Source organism: Camelina sativa, chromosome 2 (genome assembly GCF_030686135.1).
Source record: "Camelina sativa cultivar CO46 ecotype springtype chromosome 2, ASM3068613v1".
Classification (NCBI taxonomy): Eukaryota; Viridiplantae; Streptophyta; class Magnoliopsida; order Brassicales; family Brassicaceae; genus Camelina; species Camelina sativa.
The window spans coordinates 28,592,530-28,615,015 of NC_141881.1; the positions used below are offsets into that span (position 1 = coordinate 28,592,530).

The window sequence follows — 22,486 nt, forward strand, 5'->3', positions numbered from 1 at the left end:
GCGAAGTTCCTCACAAGATAGCATCCAAATGCAACCAAACCGATTAAACCGAACATGTTGACTCATGAGTAGACCGACCAATGGACCTTTAGAGTCAAACGTAGCAGACATTGTCGTTTCTGTAGCTTCTTGAGCTCACAGAGTCACAGCCATGGCGAGAATCGATCCTTTGACTTTTGTCTGTACTCTTCTTCTGTTACTACCTCCACTTACGGTAAGCGCTCTGAATGAATTTTACGTATATATCTGAAAATCTCAAGCCAATTGGAACTGGGATAGAAAAATCGGATCTTTGATCTCTTTTAAGGCTTGGGTGGATCCGTATATTGGGTTTTCTACTTCTAGGTAGAGATAAATCTCTGATTTTTCTAGTTCCGGACGCTAGATTTTGCTAAATTTGAGTGCTTTTTTCACTTTGAGAATGGTGGCAGAAATCGAATCACTGGCTGTTTATCTAAGAATGGTTGGGTTACAGGTAGCTGAAGCGGAATTGGTGAGATCTGAAAAGTTTCCAATAGTGGTGAGTACTTGGCCTTTTATTGAAGCTGTTAGAGCCGCTTGGAGAGCAGTTGATAATGGGAGCTCTGCAGTAGAAGCTGTTGTGGAAGGTTGTTCTGCTTGTGAGGAACTTCGCTGTGACGGTACAGGTTTGGGGGCTATCTTTTGAATTTACTTCTCTAATGTTTACTCTCCGAAAGTGAAAGTTCTCTTTGTTGGTATTGATTAGTTGGGCCTGGTGGAAGTCCAAATGAGAATGGTGAGACCATGATTGATGCTTTAGTCATGGATGGGGTAATAAAATTCATTGGTATCTCGCTATATAAGTCCCATTGGCATCAAAATCTTGAAGAATGACTCACATTTTTTGGGTTATGCTAAGGACATTCATAGGTGACTATGGAGGTTGGAGCTGTTGCTGCAATGCGGTTTGTTAAAGACGGTATTAGAGCTGCAAATCTAGTGATGAAGTACTCTCAACACACGTTGCTGGCTGGAGAAGGAGCATCAGCATTTGCAATCTCCATGGGTCTTCCTGGACCCATGAACCTAAGCTCCCCTGAATCCGTAAAGAAGTGGTCGGACTGGAAAGAGAATCGATGTCAACCCAATTTCAGGAAGAACGTAGTCCCTGAAAATGACTGTGGACCGTACAAGCCAAACAATGGTGCTATGACTGTTTCTGGAGATAAACGCACTGAATCTTGTGAGATGGGAAAGATTGAGTATAGACCTCCTCTTGTTGGTCCTCATAATCACGATACCATATCGATGGCTGTCATTGACAAAGTAAGATGAGTTCAGTTACATTTCTCTATATATCTTTGTTTCCATGATGAGAAAATCTGAGTGTAAGTCTTCCAATAGATGGGACATATAGCTGTTGGGACATCGACCAATGGAGCCACATTCAAGATTCCTGGAAGGTAATGCTGTTTAAACCTACCATTGTCTCTGACCTAAACCAACCCTATCTATCTCACCTGCCTCCTGATTGTTCAAATGTGTGAAGATTATGCTCAAAATGGATTTCATGTGTTATCAGTATGGCTTACTTAATCCTTATATCATGTAAAAGATATGAAAAACTTGAAGCCTTGATTGTTAAACACAGGGTTGGTGATGGACCTATTGTCGGTTCATCAGCCTATGCTGATGATGAAGTAGGTGGATGTGGTGCAACTGGAGATGGTGACACCATGATGCGCTTCCTCCCTTGGTAAACTACCCAATCTCCTTGAACAAAAGAACACTTTTGTTTCTTTAATGCAATCTATTGACCAAGATAGGGTTCTCTAGGTGAAGGTCACTAATGAATCTTGTCTAATTCTTGTGGCTCTAAAGTTGAATCTTGAGTGTGTATGTAAATTAAAGGGTTATTATGTTTTCTCATGTGTTAAATCGAGCTTACTATGATTCTTCTTCTTCCTTGTTGTGGTTTTAGTTACCAAGTTGTGGAGAGTATGAGACAAGGAATGAAACCAGAAGAAGCTGCTAAAGACGCAATCTCGAGAATCACAAGGAAGTTTCCAGATTTCGTGGGAGCCGTAGTGGCTGTTGACAAGAAGGGGTCTCACGCAGGAGCTTGCCATGGCTGGACGTTTCAGTACTCAGTCCAGAACCCTGACATGGACGATGTTCAAGTCTTCACAGTGCTTCCATGAAACCGGTAAATTGTATCTACAGTACTACTAATCTTATGAAACTTAGTTTCTTGAAATTTGGTTATGGATCAATAATAATAGGATAGAAAGGTTGATAAAAGCTCATTGTAATTTGTAAATAAAGAAACGGCACGACGTTCATGTATGGAAATATCGAATGGCATGCTTGTTTGGAGTATCCCGAAGTATTCTTTTGCTTTTACTAAGAAAAAACTCTGTTCTGGGATCTGTCTGAATAGATCAGACAGAGACTAAGGAAATATGTTTTTCTCAGTAAACAACAAAACATATGAACAATAGTTGACTTTCTCTGTAATTTTATTGATTACACGAGCGCATATAAATAAAATAGGAGAATTCCTAGGTATATCCTCTACGATTCTATAACTAGTTGTTGCAATTTTTTTAATTGTATGTTAGTATAATTGTTGTATTATTATTATTATTATCATAAAGTTAAGTAGGAAATTAGTAGACGTGACAAAAACTGAGGAGAATGTCATGTAGGCAACTAAATCCTAAGATTGACATCTTATCATTTCAAGCTTGATCTCATTATCTAATGATTCTAATCCATAAACTCAAACTAAATAATAAGTTTATATGTTCTAAATTTCAATGATATTGAGAAACCAATGTTTTAGTCATTTTTCTTTTTGATGTATTCAAAGTTTTTTTTTTTTTTTTTTTTCATTTTAACATCTATGTTTTCAGAAGGTTTATTGTAGTTCATTTCTCCCGATATCTAGACATACTATTTTTCTTTTATTTTTTTTTTCTAAAGAATATTTTATATGTTTGACTTTGTTTATTTTACTACAAAAACTGCAGCCCGAGGGATATACCAACGTAAAAGCGAATATAACGAATTTGATATAGTAAGCTATTTCACTAATTAAAATTCCAAAGAAAATTAAAACAGAGAAAATGTCTTGTATTATTGTTTGAATGTATGAAGAAAACTAATAGATAGTAAAAAAAAAGGATTTAATTAGTGAGCTGACTATTCCCTATAAGTCTATAACAGTATAAATATGGGATTGTGGCGGCAACAACGTGCTTGCTTGTGTCCTAATCCTTCCTTCTCCGTCAATTATTTCTTCTTAAGAAAATGTCCTAAGATCACCAGACTTATAGGGTTCTTTCCTTGTTCTCTGTTAGAACAGAACTAGAGGGTGTAAGGCTATGTTCTGTCTGAAGCTCTATTGCTCTGTTACATTTACATCTAAAAATTTCTCTACTCGCCTGCAAAACTCTATCTCAGACTCTGAATTCTGCAAAATTTACATGTCTCTATCTTCTTGCAAGAGTTTGAAACACTGTTTTTTTAAGTTTCAGGATTAAACAATGGAAGAGAAAAAAGTAGCAAGAGCGTTAAGCGAACACTTGTCTCTACCTCCTCCACCATCTCCTGTTGTAGCGGTAGCCATTAATGGAAAGAAGAAGAGCAAATACGTTGCATTTTGGGCTCTTGAGAAGTTCGTACCCGAAGGCTTCTCTGATTTCAAATTGCTCTATGTTCGTCCTCCTGTCACTTACATCCCTACCCCAAGTAAGTATTGACTTAAAAAGACTCAGAATCTCTTATAATTTATGAAAAAGATCAATGTTTTGGTTACAAGGAATGAGTCTTTCTTATATTGGATATGGTTCGATTTCAGTGGGGAACGCGATATCTGTGTCAGAGCTTAGAGACGATGTAGTATCAGCTTACAAACAAGAAGTGGATTGGCACACAAACGAGATGCTACGTCCATACAAGAAAATGTTCGAAAGGAGAAAGGTATGGTTCTGTCTCAAGAATTAAATCTAACACTCTCTTTACTTTGTTCTGTTTTCCCAAAATCTGAAAAAATGGAACAAAAAAAAAAGGTGCATGTAGAGATTTTGGTGCTGGAATCACACGAGCCTGTAGCTGCGATAGCAGAAGAGATCGCTGGAACAGGAGTCACCAAACTGGTCATAGGAATGCCTCTTCGTGGATTCTTCTCAAGAAAGATCGATATGTCATCTATGATCGCCACAGCTGTCCCGAGGTTCTGCACAGTCTATGTGGTCTCTAAGGGTAAACTAGCTTCCGTGCGTCCTTCTGATTCAGACGCTAGCGGAAGCATACGATTCGAAAGAACCGAGAGAAGCAGTTCAACGAGTGGCTCCACTGACAGTCCTAGACTCCCTTCTGGTAAGTGGTGACATCAGTTAAATTTAAACTTAAGTCTTTAAAACTGTCAGTTATCTGATTTTGGTAGAAACTCGAAAACAACAGAGTACCAAGACTTTCTCTCGTTTGTTTCGGAAGCTCAATCCCGAGTCTCTCCTTTTTTTCCTGCTCCAAAACATTCGATGAGCACCAGCGCGGTGGTTCAAATGGAGACGAGTTCCAGCGAGAATGACCAAGAGGAAGTATCTAAAGGGAGAGGGATGGAGATTGTACAAAGCGGTAATGAAGGGAAGAAGAATAAGGATGAGAGCTTTAGTGCCTCGTTCCCAATGGGAACAGATGCGTATCACGCTATGAGCTGGGCTTCTAAATGGAGAGATCACGAGGATCGGAGAGAGATCATGAGCTCGTCTTCGAGCAACAACCACGAGCTAGCTAATATGGATTGGGGTGCAGTGGTTCCTGAGAACTATTCTTTTGTTTCTCATTGTGCCTCTAACATGTCTGATGGACTCCTCAGTGTCCATTCCGTTACCGATAATCAGGTAAATTGATTTGTCTTCATTCTTGATTCTGTCTCTGGTGTCAAGAATTGAGAGTCAGAGTCTAGAGTCACCATATTGTTTAGCTGAATCAAGAGTCTTGATCTTGATTCTGTATCTCCAGAGAGGCAGAACAATTTTTGGTTCGGAACTGAAACTGGATCTGATTGTGTAGGTAAATCTGAGCTTTGAGATTGAGAAGCTGAGAGCTGAGCTGAAACATGTTCAGGAGATGTATGCCATGGCTCAAACCGAGACTGTGGATGCTTCGAATAAGGTTTCATTCAAGTTCTTGAGCCACATATAGACATTGGCGTTTTTTTGCTTTTTGTTAAGATTTTTGTGTTCTTGATTTGATTGCAGCTAACTGAGCTAAACCAGCGGCGGTTCATGGAATCCGAGAAGCTTGTGGAGCTGAAGGAAATGGAAGAAGTAGCGAAAGATACAGCTTCAAAGGAGAAGCAAAGGTACGAAGAGGCGATGAAGGAAGCGGAGAAGGTTAAAGAACTTATGATGAAAGAGGCTTTACATAGAAGAGAAGCTGAGATCAAAGCAGAGCGTGACGCTAGAGAGAAAGATAAGCTCCAGGCTTCTCTTGTCTCTCCAGGAATCCAGTACCAACATTATACTTGGGAGGAAATCGCAGCTGCGACTTCTGACTTTGCAGAAAATCTCAAGATTGGAATTGGAGCCTATGGAACCGTATACAAATGTAATCTGCATCACACGACGGGTGCTGTTAAGGTCCTTCACGCAGAAGAGACTCAGCTCTCTAAACAGTTTGATCAAGAGGTTAGAAAAATCTGCATATATTATTGACCAAAATCTAAGGGACTAAGCCAATGTTGTCTAAATGTTTGGTGTTTCTCTTTTGACAGCTTGAGATCTTGAGCAAAATCCGACATCCTCACCTAGTCCTCCTCCTCGGGGCATGTCCTGAACGAGGCTGTCTCGTCTACGAGTACATGGACAACGGAAGCTTAGAGGACCGGTTGATGCTAGTCAACGACACTCCTCCAATCCCTTGGTTCGAGCGTTTCAGGATCGCTTTAGAAGTAGCTTCCGCGCTAGTATTCCTCCACAAATCCAAGCCTAGACCAATCATTCACCGCGACCTCAAACCAGGAAACATCTTGCTTGACCATAACTTCGTCAGCAAACTAGGAGACGTTGGTCTCTCCACAATGGTTAACCAAGACGACGCAGCTTCTAAACTAACAGTCTTCAAGAAAACAAGTCCCGTGGGAACGCTCTGTTACATCGACCCTGAGTATCAGCGGACCGGGATTATCTCACCTAAATCAGATGTGTACTCTCTAGGAGTTGTGATTTTACAACTGATAACCGCGAAACCGGCTATAGCGATTACTCATATGGTGGAAGAAGCGATTGGGGACGATGCTGAGTTTATGGCATTGTTGGATGTAAAAGCTGGGACTTGGCCTATTAGTGAGACTCGTGAGTTAGCTGCTTTGGGACTGTGTTGTACGGAACTGAGACGCAGAGACAGACCGGATCTTAAAGATCAGATCATCCCAGCTCTGGAGCGGCTTAGGAAAGTCGTCGACAAAGCTCAAAACACTCTCTCGAGGACTCTGTCTGGTCCTCCATCTCACTTCATTTGTCCACTCATCAAGGTAATAAATAAACCCTAAAACCGTCACTAATTACTTGCAACACAAGTAAGCTCTTTTCTGATTTCAACCTAATTTTGTAATGTTGGAAACAGGGAGTGATGAACGAGCCGTGCGTGGCTGCGGATGGATACACGTACGATAGGGAAGCTATAGAGGAATGGCTGAGAGAGAAAGATACGTCGCCGGTAACGAACCTTCCATTGCCTAACAAGAGCCTTCTTGCTAATTACACACTTTACTCAGCGATCATGGAGTGGAAATCTAATAAACAATAGTGAGAAAGAGACTCCACAAATAAGTACGATGGATTCGTTTAAATGTGTTTACTACTCTAATCTTGTTTTGTGTGTTTCTCTCTGTTCCGGGGATTTATCTTTTGTGTGATGAGATTACAAAAATTACAACAATATAGAGAGAGAGAGAGAAAAAATGTCTTTTGATTTAGTTTTCTTGTGGTATGGAATCTGTCTCATGTTTCTACATTCTATATATTTCTAATATTTATGTTAGCTAAAACAAATGTTTATGTAGAATAAACTCAATTCGAATTATAAACATGATATTGACAGTAATACAAACCATTATACTACAAATTTCCAGTCAACAAAATAAACTCGTTTTGGACCATCCGTAAAAGATAGAACAACGCACCTACTACTCTCATGTCAAACATGTCCATTACTGAAGGGTCAAAAAATTCACATCATCAAAATTTAAAGTTAGAACTGTGTATTAATCAAACGCATAATTTTGTGTTTTCTTCTTAATAACATCCGCATCTCAGATAAGATAACTATCACCGGCTATTTCGTCCAACATTAAATGCTATTGAATGCACAAATTAAATGCTAAAAAGTACCACATGTATTAGACCTTCATATTGGAATCGACTATAAAGACATCCACAAGTAATCCAATGAAAAATAATGCGGTTTTATTTATTTATCTCTCTGCTTCATCATACTTATGTTTTGAGATTTTGCATAACTCTGAAGAAAGAAAGTAACGTATAATGATGTCTACTAAGATTTTGAATTTTTTTGTATATCAAGAACTTGCATCATGTTGGTTTTTGTCATATATATCATGATTCATGAGTAGGTCAAGCGTCTTGTTTGACAATGAATCAATGATGACCATCCATTCATTACACCACGGCCAATGTCAATGTTAAAACGGTGAATATTCGTACATTGGAGTTTCAAAAGTTTGATGGGACATATTTGTGCTTAAAAATATGAAAAATTTGGAGTGTACGTCCAAGAAATGAGCTCCTTGCAGAGAGAGATGGATATGTGGAAAATTTAAACCACAAGGTGAGATATGAAATTTTGGAGTATACAAGAAACGAACTTCTTGCATAGAGATACATCTAATCTATATATGTGGGAAGTTCATACCACAAGGTGAGTCTTGTCTATAGAGCTTTGGGTTGTGTTTTCGCCGCAAAAAAAAAAAAAAAAGTTTCCAGGAGGTGCCGATGCAGAGAGAGGTCTAAGGACAGAAGCTTTCATATAGATAGTTCTTCCACAAATTATGTCATTATTCGTTCTGAAAACTCTTTGTTACAGTAGTCAAACGTTTAGAAGAAAATAGTCATACGAAAAAATCTCTTTCATGTCATTATAAAAAAAAAAGATTCGCAAAAGATAAAACCTTATTGACATATTTGTAGTTGAACGTAACGAGAAAAATCAAAAACAAAATTGTATTTTGGCAGAAAATGAAACCTAAATAAATATTCATAAATTGAACAAACAAACAAACAAACCCCATAGATTGAAAAGTCAACAATATAAAAAAAAAAGTTGGCAGTCCGACAAAAGCCAAGTTGTTCTGACTTTGAACGTCATCACGTTTTCTAACTCAAAAACCTTAAGTTATTAGTACTTACCGGAAAAGACATTACATATTCATTCACAGTTTCACACACACACAAAACTCTTTCTAGACTTCTTCTTTTGACATTTTCAATTATTCTCTCATCGGATTTTTTTTTTTTTTTTCTTTTTAGAATCATTACTTCTTTTGAATTTTGGATTATTATACATATATCCTGTAGAATTCAACTGGTTTGCGCATAAATTACCATATAACTCCCATTTATTTAATCAGGAATATTCATTCTTCACTGACTCAAATTTGATTCGTCATCTTCTTCTCTCTCTCTCTCTCTCTCTCTTTATCTCCATTTGTCAAGAAGCTGTTGAATCATCATCATCCACCCACAAGTTTGGGAAAAGCTTTTGAAGTCAAATACTCAATAGGTATCATCTTCACATCTTATCTGGAACTGGAACCATTGCTTAAACCCTTATGATTGATCTTAACCGTTGAATTGGTTCCATGTTTTTTTTTCTTTTTTTCTTATATATATATATTATTATATTTTATTAAGGATTCAACTTGTTTTGTTTTTGGCCCAGAAAATGTCTCTGTAAATTACATTTTAATTTAACATAAAAACCAGACCAATTCATGACTCTCTCTTCTCTCTGTTTTTATCTTATTTTAAGCTCTTTAAATCATCTGCACGACGAGACGAGGTTAAGGAAACCAAAGCTTTGAAGATTTAAAGTCAAATTCATCAGCAGGTATCTTCAAATCTCAGCCGTTAATAAAATCAAGAAATGGGAGACGGAGCTTTACTCGTAGCTGTTGCGATCAAAGGGAACAATAGCAAAACCAAAGGCGTTGTTCGATGGGCTCTTCAACAATTTGCTTCTCAAGAACATGTTGTCTTCAAGCTCTTACATGTCCAACCTAGTAAGTTACATATCTTTACATAAGTTTTAATCTTAAGTACAAAAATTCGATCTGATTTGCTTGGTAAAAAATTAGGAGATTCGAATACGACCAGAAGACAAGATTCGACTTCGACCACAACAGTTTACAAGAAAGATGTTGATAGAAAAACCAGAGAGATGCTTCTTCCAAGTAGAGACATGTTTGCTCATAGAGAGGTATGTGTGTCACAGTTGATTTCTTCATTTGCTGTTTTCATGTTTTTCTATTGTTGAGACTCTGATGAATTGTGAAAATGTAAAAAAAGGTTCAATTGGATATAATGGTGCTTGAATCAGACGATGTAGCTGATGCAATCTCTAAAGCAGTTCAAGATCATGGAATTAGTGAGCTAGTCATTGGAGCTTCCTCTTCTATCATATTCTCATGGTAACATTTTAACACTCTCTTAACTTTCGATTTCTCATGATATCCGATTCTATAATTCTTGTGTTCTTCTTTTGTAGGAAGTTAAAGAGAAGCAACTTGTCTTCAAGAATTTCAGATGTTACACCAAGATTTTGCACAGTTCATGTTATCTCTAAAGGAAAGCTACTCAATGTTCGTAAATCCGATGTAGTCGAAACGAGCATTGCTGATGATAGAAGTGAAAGCCGATTCTCTTCAAGTAGCCATTCAGGTATAAAACTTAACTCTGTAGGAGTAGGACACAAATGAAAACTTGGTTTTATTATACCTGTTTGATTTGATTGGTGTTTGTTAACATTTTAGGGTCAGTAAGTTCGACATCGAGTCATCAGTTCACATCTACACCTTTACTCTTCCAAAGAATCCAAGCACTTTCAACCGTGAACCAAAAAGTTGGAACAAACATTGTAAAACAGAACAATGATCATCCGCATCATCATCGTCATAACAGAGCCGGGTCTCTAGATGTGGATGAATCGAAGTTACTAAACCAGAAGGGCTTTTACCGAACAAACAGCTCGGGGATTGGATATGGAGGAAGTGATATACAAAGCTGGAGAAGCTCTCAGATGGAAGAGGCTTCAAGCTCAAGTACCTACAGTGACCCTACTTCATCTAGTAGCCAGGTGAATAAAGACTTTGAGTTAGAGAAGCTGAAGATTGAACTTCGTCACATCAAAGGAATGTATGCAGTTGCTCAAAGTGAAGTCATTGATGCTTCTCAAAAGGTTCATTGCTAGTTACAATATTTATGCATTTTAGAAAGTAGTTTTTTCCGATTTTGGAATTATGATTTGAATCCTTTGTTGTTTCTTGTCTCTCAGATGAAAGATCTGAACCAGCGGCGGTTAGAGGAAGCTACTAGGTTCAAGAACTTAACGATAAGAGAAGAAGAAGCGGATGAAGTAGTGGAAATGGAAAGGGAGAGACAAGAAGAAGCGGAAAATGAGGCTGAGCTCGTGAGAGAATGCATCGAGAGAGAAACCGAAGAGAAACTTGAGGCGGAAGCAAGAGCGGAAGAGGTTAGAAAAGAGAAGCAGAGACTAGAGGATGCACTTGAAGGCGGACCTCTTCAACGCCAACAATATATGAAATTCGACTGGGAAGAGATCGTTGATGCCACGTCATCCTTCTCCGATGAACTTAAGATCGGAACAGGTGGTTACGGAAGCGTGTATCGGTGTAACTTGCACCACACGACAGTTGCTGTCAAGGTTCTTCATTCAGATAAAAGTAGCTTAACCAAACAGTTTCACCAAGAGGTAAACAAAACTTCTTCACTTTTTAACCCTTCCAAGCAAAAATTACTATTCTGCTGAAACGATGCCGTTTTGATGATACTTCTTCAGCTTGAGATTCTAAGCAAGATTCGACACCCACACTTGCTTCTTCTCCTAGGCGCATGTCCTGAACGCGGCAGCTTAATCTACGAGTATATGCACAACGGAAACCTTGAGGAAAGACTCATGAAACGCCGACCAAACACTGACACACCGCAACCGCCACCGTTAAGGTGGTTCGAGCGGTTCAGAATAGCTTGGGAGATCGCTTCAGCTCTTTATTTTCTCCACACAAACGAACCAAGACCTATCGTCCACCGAGATCTTAAACCGGCCAATATACTCCTAGACCGGAACAATGTGAGCAAAATCGGAGACGTAGGACTCTCCAAGATGGTTAATCTTGATCCTTCACATGCCTCAACGGTTTTCAACGAAACCGGTCCGGTCGGAACATTCTTCTACATCGATCCTGAATACCAAAGAACCGGAGTGGTAACCCCTGAATCTGATATTTACGCGTTTGGAATCATACTTCTTCAGCTGGTTACAGCTAGATCCGCGATGGGGTTAGCTCATACTATAGAGAAAGCTTTGAGAGATCAAACCGGGAAATTTACAGAGATCTTAGATAAGACTGCAGGAGATTGGCCGGTTAAGGAAGCGAAAGAGATGGTTATGATAGGGCTTAGATGTGCGGAAATGAGAAAGCGTGATCGTCCTGATTTAGGGAAAGAAATTTTACCGGTTCTTGAACGGTTAAAGGAAGTTGCCTCTAACGCAAGAAACATGTTTGACGAAATTGACCATCATCATCATAACGCTCCAAGCCATTTCTACTGTCCAATAACAAAGGTAAATGATAAACAAATCTTATATCTATATGTCAGGTTTTGTTACTTATGTGTGTTTTGTTTTGGTTTATGGTTTGATTGTTGAAATTAGGATGTGATGGAGAATCCATGCGTTGCTGCGGATGGATATACATACGAGAAGAGTGCCATTAAGGAGTGGCTTCAGATGAATCATAAATCTCCGATGACGGATTTGCCTTTCCCTAATCATTCTCTTCTTCCTAATCACTCTCTGCTTTCTGCAATTAACGAGTGGAGATCACAACTAATTAAATAAAGTAGAGGTTTGAGGTTTTGAGATTTATACGGCTAAATTCGTTAATTAACCTGCATCGGTGTGATTTAAGATTTGCCCCAAAAGAAAACATGCATCGTTGTGTGTGTGTGTGTATTTTTTTTTTTTGGTCATACCCCATTCTTGCGCACACACGAGTAGAGATATAAGTTGATGAAGTATGCGAGTTTTTGTATGTAAAAATTTTCCTTATTTGTTTTATTGTATTATAGGTTTTTTTTTTTGCCACATTGTATTATAGGTTTTGACTGTACATTTGCATGAAAATATTAAGAGTGTTGATTTTTGTTGTATCGTATTTTTTTTTGTCAATATACATAACTTTAACATATCAATAGAAAAAAAAAATGTATTGTATGAATCCAATCCAATGCGCATTCGAAATCTGCAGATTTAAAATCTTTAGTTGTGTATGGTTTTGATCAAACATGAGATAGGCCATATATAGGATAGTAAAGCTGGCCTATATTTTGCCACTACGAAGATTCTCATAACTTTTACTATTTTGTATCCTACTATATTAATTGAGAAGTACAAATATGAAACTAACCGTAAAATGTGTAAAAAATTACATTCAATTGCCATTAGAAAAAATAATTAAGCTTAATTAACTAATTTAAATAAATGTAATTAATTAAAAATAAAAAACACTCACATATCAATTCTAAAAAATCTAAAAAAATATTTTCTCTCTCTAATAAATTATGGACGAAATTACTAATTCTTTTTTAAAAAAATATATAAACCAATCAGAATTTTAAAAACTAAAATTTTATATCTAAGTATACAATACAATTATTTTTAATAACTAAATTCGAAGATTTTGTTAAGTTTTTAAATTATGATTCTCCTATCATCTTTATTTTATTTTATTTACAAATTGTTTGGAATTTTCATATAATACTTATAATTTAAAATGCATATTTTTCTGCATATGTTGTGATTAGAATTTTTTAAAACGAAGATATATCACTCATTGTATGAAAATGTGTGTTTTAATTTCCACATTGGCAGGTTGTTAAAACTAAATTTATATAAATGATAAATTAATAATTTTTATTTGCTCACAATTATAATATTAAAATTAATATTTTATATTTCACAAAAAAATGATGCAAATACAACAAACAAACAATATAAAACTGTAATAATACGTCAAAAATAAAATACTATAATATTCTAAAATAATTATTATTCAAATAGACTAATAGATTTACATAACAAATTAAAATAAATATTATCTCAAACAAAATAACTTAAAAAAAAAAACAATAATTTTTATTATCATATCTTTTTTTTAAAATGTTGATCCGTGCTTTAAGCACGGGATATATCCTAGTATTGGTTTATTTCTCTAACAATCTATCTGTCCCATAACAAAAAAAAAAAAAAAAAAAAGAGTCTCAATTAACAATTGTTATGCTTAATTTAAGCTCGATTTTGTTAAATGTAAATGTTAAGTGTACGTGAGATTTGCCACCTAGGCCATTAAATGGTGTAGGTTCTATATAATACAGCTGTGAAAGACATAAATATGAAAATAGAATAATAAATAGCCAGACAAATACTGAAATATATAGATAATATTTGACCATTGTCAAAGAATTCTCTCATTTATCTACCTGGAATGATTGAAATGATAGGTTACCAAGAAGAAATTTATAACATAAATCAAAATCCTTTAACGAACTCTAATGGATTACAACATAGATATTTTACACACACACACACACACATATGTATACATTTATCCAAATATGCAGTGATCAAATATCAGAATAGAAATTATGCAATAAAATAGAAAAAAGGAAAAAGTAGTAAAACCTCTAAAATTGTTCCCAAACCAAAGTTGCATACTGAGTTGTGGTTGTTGAAAGGCGAGTGACATGAAGGTCCCCTCGTGGCCTTCTTTGTTACGTATGGTGTTTGGTGGGGCTACAAAAGGAAAGGACCATTCGACGTGGGAGAATAATTTTGCCATACTAATTCAGATTTTCTCTAATTCATCTCTACACTAACCTATTTTACTCCACTTATATTTGGACGCAATAACATACATAAGAAATACAGAGATTTGCAGCAAATTTTAAAATTAACTATTAATAATTTGCTCATTTCGTAAACCTATTTAGTACCTCAAAAATCCAAACAAAATATGAATACGTTTTTCAAAGTACAACGCCACCATAATGGCAAAATCTTTGTTCGAATAATATGACAAAGTTAAAATAGTCCTTCCAATAAATTGACCTATAACAAAATTTGGATTATATCGGTAGGTCATAAAACTTTATACAATTGGTTGAGAACTTTGGGTAGAGAATATAAAAACACATTTTTCAATAATAGCAAAAGAAAAAAACAACTCATAAGTCCACATTGATACAACTAAAACATGTTTCAGATCTATATATCATCATTTACTTCATCTACCATCACACAACCTATTCACATACGTATCTCTCTGTATCACTACTACTGTGAACAAAAAAAAAGGTTTCAATTATTCATACCTTTTCTAAACATTCCAACTTTATATCTCTCTCACTTCCCAAATCCAAAAAAACTAAAACTTTTCCATGAGATGAAAAAATCCCATTTGCTAAAACTGATACTTTCAGTATCTCTACCAACAGCATTCTTGATTATAATAGCCATCACCATAATCTTAATCTTGTGGAGAAGAAGAACAGAAACAGAGACCAATGAAGCTCAACACGACGTAGAGTCTCCTTACGAGAAACAAGACTTTTCAGACGACGTTGGTTCGGAAACAGAGGAGGAGGAGCTTTCCATCTTCAACGGTGGGGAAGATTTAACGATCTGCGACATCCTCGATGCTCCAGGGGAAGTCATTGGTAAATCAAGCTACGGAACATTATACAAAGCGACGTTGCAAAGAAGTGGGAAAGTTAGGGTTCTTAGGTTCCTTCGACCTTTGTGTGCAGTGAGATCAGACTCTAAGGAGTTTAACGGTGTCGTCGAGTTGTTAGGATTCGTCCGACATGATAATTTGGTTCCTTTGTTAGGGTTCTACGTTGGAGATAGAGGAGAGAAGCTTATGATTCATCCTTTCTTTGGTTCAGGGAATCTTTCAGAGTTCATCAAATGTAAGTTTCTACTCTCTGTTTTTGTTTTTTTTTTTTTGTTTCTTCTCGTGAAAAGATTTCCGACAAAAATGGGTTTAACTTGTTGGCTGTCTTGATTCCATTCGTCGCTATTTTCGTCTATAAGTCCATTTTGTCAGATGGAATCATATTGGTAACTGTAGCCAATACAGAAGATGTTGTTTTATCTTTTACATTTTCATAAAATCGTAACATGTAGCTTGCTCTAGGATCACCATTATTGATCCATCTTTTGTCGGTAACTACTTTTTTTCTTTGTCACTTCCCACTTCTTTATACACAATAGATAAGACAAAAACTTTATAGATCTCGTTCCTTTAAATCTTTAGAATATCAACATGAGCATTAATTTATCTTATCAGTATTATTCAATAATGTTTTCTAAAAAACAGAGCATAGTTTTGGCAGGTGGAGATGTTGACGCACACAGATGGAGCAACATTTTGAGTATAACCATTGGAATAGCTAGAGGACTTGATCATCTCCACACAGGGATGATTGTTCACGGAAACCTCAAGTCCAAAAACGTTATTTTAGAACAGAGTTTTAAGCCTAGAGTCTCTGATTTCGGCTTGCATTTGCTCTTAAACCTTTCGGCTGGTCAAGAGATTTTAGAGGCTTCAGCTGCAGAAGGATATAAAGCGCCTGAGTTGATCAAGATGAAGGAAGTAAGCAAGGAGAGTGATGTGTATAGTTTTGGTGTGATCATGCTTGAGTTAGTCTCTGGTAAAGAGCCGATGAACAAGAATCAAACGTGTTCTGTTCTTGATCATAATAGGTTGTTGTCGGATGTGTACCGTCCTGATGATATTCTTAGGAGATGTGTGAAAGATGGAAATGGTGTGACCGAAGAATGTGTTTGTGAGTACTTTCAGCTTGCAGTGTCTTGTTGCTCTTCATCGCCTTCTCTTAGGCCGAGCTTTAAACAAGTATTGAGGAAACTTGAAGAGATCAGGAAATGATGCCAAGCCAACTTACTAATTTGTAGAACAGACATGACGAGAGAAAGATCAGTCAGATACATTTTTGCGTAGAGAGGATAATACAGGAGAGAGTCTTCACAGGGATGATACAATACATATACACAAGTTCTTGCTTGTGGATGTCTACAGAGAAGTAGTTGTAACTGAAGATGGATCGAAGCTTTGCTTTAGGCAGGACTTCGTGATTGGAGAATACCTGAGAGAATAGCCAATTTAGCCAACTAAGAAACTCGAGGACTCTCAAAAGGTCTCTAGTAATCATAGAACATCATCTTCTTGAATGTATATTGTCCTTCAAGTTGTATATTATATAGCCTTCTTGGTTTGTGCAGCAAGAATAGGAAAAAAAAAACAAGTTTATAAAAAACGGCATGGTGTGTTATAGCTTTTATTATAAACGACATGGTGTTATGCGCCTTCGTATTGGTTATCTTATCTAACACTTTGGTTTAAGAACTGGTTTTTGCCCGGTTTGGTTATTATTCAAAATAAAATTTCCGGTTGGAAACCGATGATTACGGATCGATTTGATTCCGGTTTAAATTCGGATTGAACACCTTAACCGGCTCTGTGACGGAATAGTGTGAACTCCTTCGTTTTTTATGATCTCTCTCTCTCTGTTGTAAGTTTCAACAGAGACTCTAAAAATAATTTATCAATCCCACAACTTCGGATTTGTTCTCCGGACAAAATGGAAGCTTCGATTTCGTTTCTTGGTTCAACAAAACCTAATCTTTCCTCGTTTATTCCTTCTTCGAACGTCCTTCACCGGCGAGGTGTCCCGCTTCCTGCTTTGAAACTGAAGAAAGTTTCAGTCTTGCCGCGAATCGTGCACAAGAACAGATTAATCAGAGCTCAGTGCTCGGATGGATTGAGAGCAGAGGAAGACGATGGGTTTGTGCTAGAAGACGTCCCTCACTTGACCAGATTCTTACCTGATTTACCGGTATATGAAAATCTCTAACTTCATCAAAACTTCTGCAATGGAGATTTAAGGATTTGATTGGGTGTAATATGTTAGTTCACTTAAAAAGGTAACAACTTTTGTGTTGGGTCAATGTTAGTTCCCCTAATCTATGATTTGTTATTGGTATATCACAGTCGTACCCAAATCCATTGAAAGAAAGCCAAGCATACGCCATTGTTAAGTAAGTTAAAGTTTCTACATGGCAAAGTTAAGTAAGCTAATAAATCTGTCGAGAGTTGTAATGTGTTCTTCATACTGTTTCTGTTGTAGGCGAACCTTTGTCACTTCCGAAGATGTGGTTGCACAAAATGTAAGCTAGCTCTTATTTTGTTTTTATTTGTACGCTTTAATGCTTGCTCAAGTTCCTCCATCTTTAGATTGTAGTCCAGAAGGGGAGTAAACGAGGAGTACACTTTAGGAGAGCAGGGCCTCGAGAAAGAGTATGATTTCGTCTTAAAGTCTTTAACTTTGTGAAGTTTCTTCGTTGCTGAAACCTGTTAAGTTTTGGTTTTCTTAGGTGTATTTCAGATCAGATGAAGTAAAAGCTTGCATAGTGACTTGCGGGGGTTTGTGTCCTGGAATCAATACAGTTATACGGGAAATTGTATGTGGATTGAACAATATGTATGGTGTCAATAACATTCTTGGCATTCAGGGAGGATATAAAGGCTTTTACTCTACAAACACTATGACCCTGACGCCTAAAGTAGTTAACGATATTCATAAACGCGGTGGTACTTTTCTTCAAACCTCAAGAGGAGGACATGATACAGCCAAGATTGTTGATAACATTCAAGATAGAGGAATAAATCAGGTAGCTTACATAACTGATAATCCATTTTCTCGTTTTTATTTAAATTGAGCCATACTAATATCTTGTCAATGTGTAAATCAGGTGTATATTATTGGAGGTGATGGGACACAAAAGGGCGCAGAGAAAATATACCAGGTTGTTCATGATCACATTGTATTACTATTTGTTGCGTAATTGTATTGATACTTGCTTCATATTCTGTGAAGGAAGTCGAGCGACGTGGTCTTCAAGTGGCGGTTTCTGGCATTCCCAAGACCATTGATAATGATATTGCTGTAAATATGCATTGATAGCTTTTAACTTAAGGGTCTACTTGTCTCTCATATTGAGTTTCTCATACACTCTTCTTCACCCATTTTTTTAGGTGATTGACAAATCTTTTGGCTTTGATACCGCTGTTGAGGAAGCACAACGAGCTATTAATGCCGCACATGTAGAGGTTGAGAGTGTAGAAAATGGAGTTGGTATCGTTAAGCTCATGGGAAGATACAGCGGTAGACATTCTGAGGCACATGCTGTCTACTTTCTTATGTGAATATGAAGTTTAACTTTTCGTATAAATTTTGCAGGTTTTATAGCCATGATTGCAACTTTAGCAAACCGTGATGTGGTAATTGATTATTTTGATTGTTAAGTTGTCACTATAAAACTTCCCTATATTTGTATAACAATGGCAGCTTTGGATGCGACAGGATTGTTGCTTGATTCCAGAGTCTCCATTTTTTCTTGAAGGAAAGGGTGGACTCTTTGAGTTTATTGAACAACGACTTAAAGAGAACAGGCACATGGTCATTGTGATAGCCGAAGGAGCTGGACAGGATTATGTTGCTCAAAGCATGCGTGCATCTGAAACCAAAGACGCGTCAGGAAATAGACTTTTGCTTGATGTTGGTCTTTGGTTGACTCAACAGATAAAGGTATTGGTCGAAACATTAAAGTTAAGAACATGGTTTCTAGTTGTTTTCCTCAAACATTTAAGATAAGTTTTGTGATCACAATGTTGCAGGATCACTTTACAAATGTTCGGAAAATGATGATAAATATGAAGTACATAGGTATATCTTCAGATACACTGTCTCTACCTTGTTAACGCTATTCTTGTTCATTTCATGACCTATTTACATTTACTTATTGAACAGACCCGACGTATATGATAAGAGCAATACCGAGTAATGCATCAGACAATGTCTATTGCACTCTTCTTGCCCAAAGTGCAGTTCATGGAGCAATGGCTGGGTACTCAGGTTTTACTGTGGGACCAGTTAACAGCAGACATGCGTACATACCAATTTCTGTAAGCTTATCCTTTTAACTTCGCTTATCATCCTGAGACTAATTTTACCATTGAGGAGTCCTAAACCTTTGCGATTAAAGTGAATCCCATGAATTTTTTTTAACTGCGTGACATGTTTTACTTCTGCAGCGGGTGACTGAAGTGACAAATACGGTGAACTTAACGGATAGGATGTGGGCTAGACTCCTTGCATCGACAAATCAACCGAGTTTCTTGACTGGGGAAGGGGCATTGCAGAATGTGATGGACATGGAAACTCAAGAAAAGATTGACAACATGAAGATATCTTCTAGCTAAAAAACAGGTCAGTTGATATTCATCAACTGTTCCACATGTAAACTAAGACATATATGCATAAAAGATAGCTTTATCAAACCACGAGTTATATCATTGATTATAAGAATTCTTTGGTTTACTTATTCATAATAATAATACTCAACATTCATCTAAGGGATGAGATTGAGATGTTAATACATATCTTTCTCTGTTTACTTTCTATTTTGCAACTTGTGCATCTCCCCTGTCTTTAGCTGTTGCGTGTGGTCCATCTAATTCCTTGTCATAATTAAAAATGAATGCTGACTTGTACCCAACCATGAGACAAAACTCTGGCTGCTACACATTCTTTAACCTTGGTCCCTCTTGCAACTTGTTCATGTAATCAGTTTCTACTGATTCACGCTTTCTGGAGAAGTGAACTACAAATTACCTCAGTGATATCGGATACTGGAGTCACTGTATGATACTGATTGTGCCATTGGATTAAAGTTTCTCTTTTTAGGCTTATGTTAAGATCTTTTAGGCTGAAGTTGGATTAAGTACCATAGAACTAGATTAGTAGTCGATCTATTTAGGTCCTCTTCCCAGGAAGTTTAATTCCTGAAAAAACAGAATTTGGAACAAGAACTTTGCTTCTAGAACCTTAAGCTCTTTAAGACATGAGAAAATAGACAAGGTTCCATTGTTACAGGAACTTTTAGTACATATTTTGCAAGAGTTGCTTTTTTTTTTTCAGTACACTAATCTAATATTTTCTTGGCTCTATACAAGATGCTACACATACTTACGATATTAACCTATATATATACTAATAAAACATCACTACTCCCATTAGTTTGATGAAGATGATGAAGTACTCGTTCTTGTTCCTCGAGGCTGCGGTACATCGCTTCTCCTTCTCTTCCGGCATGAATTGACCGGAGCATCATACTTTCCAGCATCCAAAGGAAAGTTGAGGACAGCTTTTCTTCCCCTGAGCTTAAAAGCTGCATAGTCATAAGCCCTTGCAGCATCAATATCACTCTCAAAAGTGCCCAACCAAATCCTGGATCCTTTCTTGGCCGGATCTCGAATCTCTGCTGCAAATTTCCCCCATGGCCTCCTTCTCACGCCTCTGTAATGTCTCGTCATCTCTTCAAACCTCTTTGTTTTTTTCCGGTTCGAGACAGTCTCAACCTCAGGTGAAGTTGTTATTGATGATGATGATGATGATGACTCTGCTTCCACTTGCAGAAACTCTTGGACATAGGAATCAGGATCAAGAACAGGGGAACTAGGTTCCAGTTTAGGAACTGGTGGGTTAAAGGTTTCTAGAGACCAGAGTCCTGAGACAAAAGCAGTATCATCAAAGACAAAATCTTCAATGAAATCATCAGGGATCATCAAGTCGTCAAACAGATGTTTCTGTAGCATAACATCCATATCAGAGCTTTCCTCCAAAGTCGCCATTCTTATTTTACTTTTCTTTTCTAGACAAGACAGGAGAAGAAGAAGAAGAAAAAGTTTGCTAGTGATATGTATGAATAAAAAAGTTTTGATCGTTTTGTGGGCTATTATATAAGGAAAGGGAATCCTAAACAGGTGTTTTCGCAGCCATGGGTGAGGTGTCGCACAGGTCTCTCTCTCTTGTGTCTCACTGTTTAACTCTCTGGGTCCAATTCTTATCCATTAAACATTTATGGAGACAACTTAAGATATTTTGTCAGGACCTTTCAAGTTGTGCCAACTTGATCTTGTCTATTATGATGGTGACAAATATCACTATCATCCATATTTGATTCTTCTCGAGTTTGATCCCTTTGAGCACGGTTCGAATCCTAAGTTATGATTTTTCTTTTAAACTCTAAAATAAACTCTAAATATCAAAAGATATTTTGCATTTTTCACATTAGAGTAAAACAATAAGATGATATTATGCAGTGCCTTCCCTAGGCCTGGGCAAAATACCCGGATCCAAATATCCGATCCGAACCCGATCCAAAAAACTCAATCCGAACCCGTATCCGAAATTGTAAAATATCCGAACGGGATCTAAATCTCTAAATCCGAAAACCTGAATCTGAACCGAAATCGGAACGGATATCCGAATATACCCATATTATTAATATATAGTAGTAATATTTATAATTTTAATAATATAAAATGTTCAAAATATTCAGATTTCTAGATATTTTCGATAATTTGAAGTATTTAAACTGTTTCTTAGTAAATTTAGGTAAAAATACTCTAAATTTTTAGATATATTGCGTATTATTAAATAATTTAGACTAAATTAGATACTAAAATTTTGAGTTTTGTGAACTTCAGGTAATCGGAATCCGAACCCGAAATACTCAAACCAGACCCGATCCAAATCCAAAGTCTAGAAATACCCGAATGGGTCCTATACCTCTAAATCCGAAAATCTGAATTATCCTAACCGAACCCGAATCGAACGGGTACCCGAATGCCCTGGCCTAGCCTTCCCTAATAACTACCACCACCCAAAGAGGAGAGACAAATTCATCAAATTGCTTTTTCTTGTAGGGTTGTCTTGCCTATCTACTTGCTAGGATATGATTTGAAGCAACTTGATATTTTCTTTGTTTCTACTTAACTTCGATCGTATAGGGCTCCACTTATATGAACCAAATCTTACCCTCTTGCTCCAATTTTGTTAAATTAGTTCATCCTTCTTAATTTTATAATAACAATCTAAGATAATATTAATTATACACTTTTTATGGATGCTTTGTAGATATAATCTTAAGACGGCATTATCTCTCTATTTGATTGGTGTGTTCTACTTCTACTATTGAAATTCTGAAAAATCTAGTTTTTCGTTTAGATTTGTGTGTAATCAACTCATTATTGTGTTTTCCACTTTTCGCTTTCATA

The 22,486-nt window shown here is 36.8% G+C and overlaps 6 protein-coding genes across 18 annotated transcripts; 5 read left to right on the forward strand and 1 right to left on the reverse strand.

Moving 5' to 3' along the window:
- Window positions 1-11: 11 nt before the first annotated feature.
- Window positions 12-2,340, forward strand: LOC104738920 (putative isoaspartyl peptidase/L-asparaginase 3). Of its 6 annotated transcripts, none has more exons than XM_087472783.1 (7): window positions 12-214; window positions 476-641; window positions 728-792; window positions 881-1,287; window positions 1,366-1,424; window positions 1,613-1,717; window positions 1,943-2,340. In XM_087472783.1, exons 4-7 carry the CDS (start codon window positions 898-900, stop codon window positions 2,160-2,162), a joined length of 774 nt encoding a protein of 257 aa, XP_087328909.1. In that variant the 5' UTR covers window positions 12-214; window positions 476-641; window positions 728-792; window positions 881-897; the 3' UTR covers window positions 2,163-2,340. The 6 variants fall into 6 exon arrangements, with proteins under 6 accessions (XP_087328909.1, XP_087328911.1, XP_010457450.1 ...); XM_087472785.1 differs by having other exon boundaries at window positions 13-214; window positions 476-647; window positions 728-757; XM_010459148.2 differs by having other exon boundaries at window positions 15-214; window positions 476-647.
- LOC104738936 (U-box domain-containing protein 52-like) lies at window positions 1,943-7,022 on the forward strand. 3 transcript variants are annotated; one of them, XM_087472767.1, is made up of 9 exons: window positions 1,943-2,167; window positions 3,495-3,714; window positions 3,824-3,945; window positions 4,035-4,344; window positions 4,429-4,868; window positions 5,041-5,142; window positions 5,229-5,657; window positions 5,744-6,502; window positions 6,595-7,022. In XM_087472767.1, exons 2-9 carry the CDS (start codon window positions 3,510-3,512, stop codon window positions 6,775-6,777), a joined length of 2,550 nt encoding a protein of 849 aa, XP_087328893.1. In that variant the 5' UTR covers window positions 1,943-2,167; window positions 3,495-3,509; the 3' UTR covers window positions 6,778-7,022. The 3 variants fall into 3 exon arrangements, with proteins under 3 accessions (XP_087328893.1, XP_087328889.1, XP_087328885.1); XM_087472763.1 differs by having other exon boundaries at window positions 2,020-2,167; window positions 3,501-3,714; XM_087472759.1 differs by lacking the exon at window positions 1,943-2,167 and adding an exon at window positions 3,239-3,339 and having other exon boundaries at window positions 3,501-3,714.
- Window positions 7,023-8,330: 1,308 nt separating this feature from the next.
- On the forward strand, window positions 8,331-12,442 carry LOC104738951 (U-box domain-containing protein 51). 2 transcript variants are annotated; one of them, XM_010459177.3, is made up of 9 exons: window positions 8,331-8,769; window positions 9,019-9,268; window positions 9,344-9,465; window positions 9,555-9,676; window positions 9,754-9,926; window positions 10,019-10,443; window positions 10,540-10,977; window positions 11,065-11,850; window positions 11,941-12,442. In XM_010459177.3, the coding sequence occupies exons 2-9, from the start codon at window positions 9,133-9,135 to the stop codon at window positions 12,124-12,126; spliced, it is 2,388 nt and encodes a 795-aa protein (XP_010457479.2). In that variant the 5' UTR covers window positions 8,331-8,769; window positions 9,019-9,132; the 3' UTR covers window positions 12,127-12,442. The 2 variants fall into 2 exon arrangements, with proteins under 2 accessions (XP_010457479.2, XP_019093355.2); XM_019237810.2 differs by lacking the exon at window positions 8,331-8,769 and having other exon boundaries at window positions 8,788-9,268.
- A 2,065-nt stretch (window positions 12,443-14,507) lies between these two features.
- Window positions 14,508-16,580, forward strand: LOC104738961 (putative kinase-like protein TMKL1). Of its 2 annotated transcripts, none has more exons than XM_010459194.3 (2): window positions 14,508-15,254; window positions 15,681-16,580. In XM_010459194.3, exons 1-2 carry the CDS (start codon window positions 14,540-14,542, stop codon window positions 16,232-16,234), a joined length of 1,269 nt encoding a protein of 422 aa, XP_010457496.2. In that variant the 5' UTR covers window positions 14,508-14,539; the 3' UTR covers window positions 16,235-16,580. The 2 variants fall into 2 exon arrangements, with proteins under 2 accessions (XP_010457496.2, XP_010457487.1); XM_010459185.3 differs by having other exon boundaries at window positions 14,594-15,254; window positions 15,672-16,580.
- A 251-nt stretch (window positions 16,581-16,831) lies between these two features.
- LOC104738976 (ATP-dependent 6-phosphofructokinase 4, chloroplastic) lies at window positions 16,832-21,407 on the forward strand. 4 transcript variants are annotated; one of them, XR_015571379.1, is made up of 15 exons: window positions 16,832-17,201; window positions 17,357-17,403; window positions 17,493-17,532; window positions 17,600-17,662; window positions 17,740-18,036; window positions 18,118-18,171; window positions 18,243-18,311; window positions 18,401-18,530; window positions 18,606-18,646; window positions 18,729-18,953; window positions 19,043-19,091; window positions 19,176-19,330; window positions 19,460-19,634; window positions 20,445-20,725; window positions 20,843-21,407. XR_015571379.1 is itself a non-coding variant. In XM_087472794.1 (14 exons), exons 1-13 carry the CDS (start codon window positions 16,947-16,949, stop codon window positions 19,625-19,627), a joined length of 1,593 nt encoding a protein of 530 aa, XP_087328920.1. In that variant the 5' UTR covers window positions 16,832-16,946; the 3' UTR covers window positions 19,628-19,634; window positions 20,445-21,407. The 4 variants fall into 4 exon arrangements, 3 of the variants coding, with proteins under 3 accessions (XP_087328920.1, XP_087328917.1, XP_087328924.1); XM_087472794.1 differs by having other exon boundaries at window positions 20,445-21,407; XM_087472791.1 differs by lacking the exons at window positions 20,445-20,725; window positions 20,843-21,407 and having other exon boundaries at window positions 19,460-19,805.
- Window positions 20,238-21,058, reverse strand: LOC104738991 (ethylene-responsive transcription factor ERF107). The gene has a single exon (XM_010459225.3). The coding sequence runs from the start codon at window positions 21,056-21,058 to the stop codon at window positions 20,441-20,443; it is 618 nt and encodes a 205-aa protein (XP_010457527.1). The 3' UTR covers window positions 20,238-20,440.
- Window positions 21,408-22,486: the final 1,079 nt, after the last annotated feature.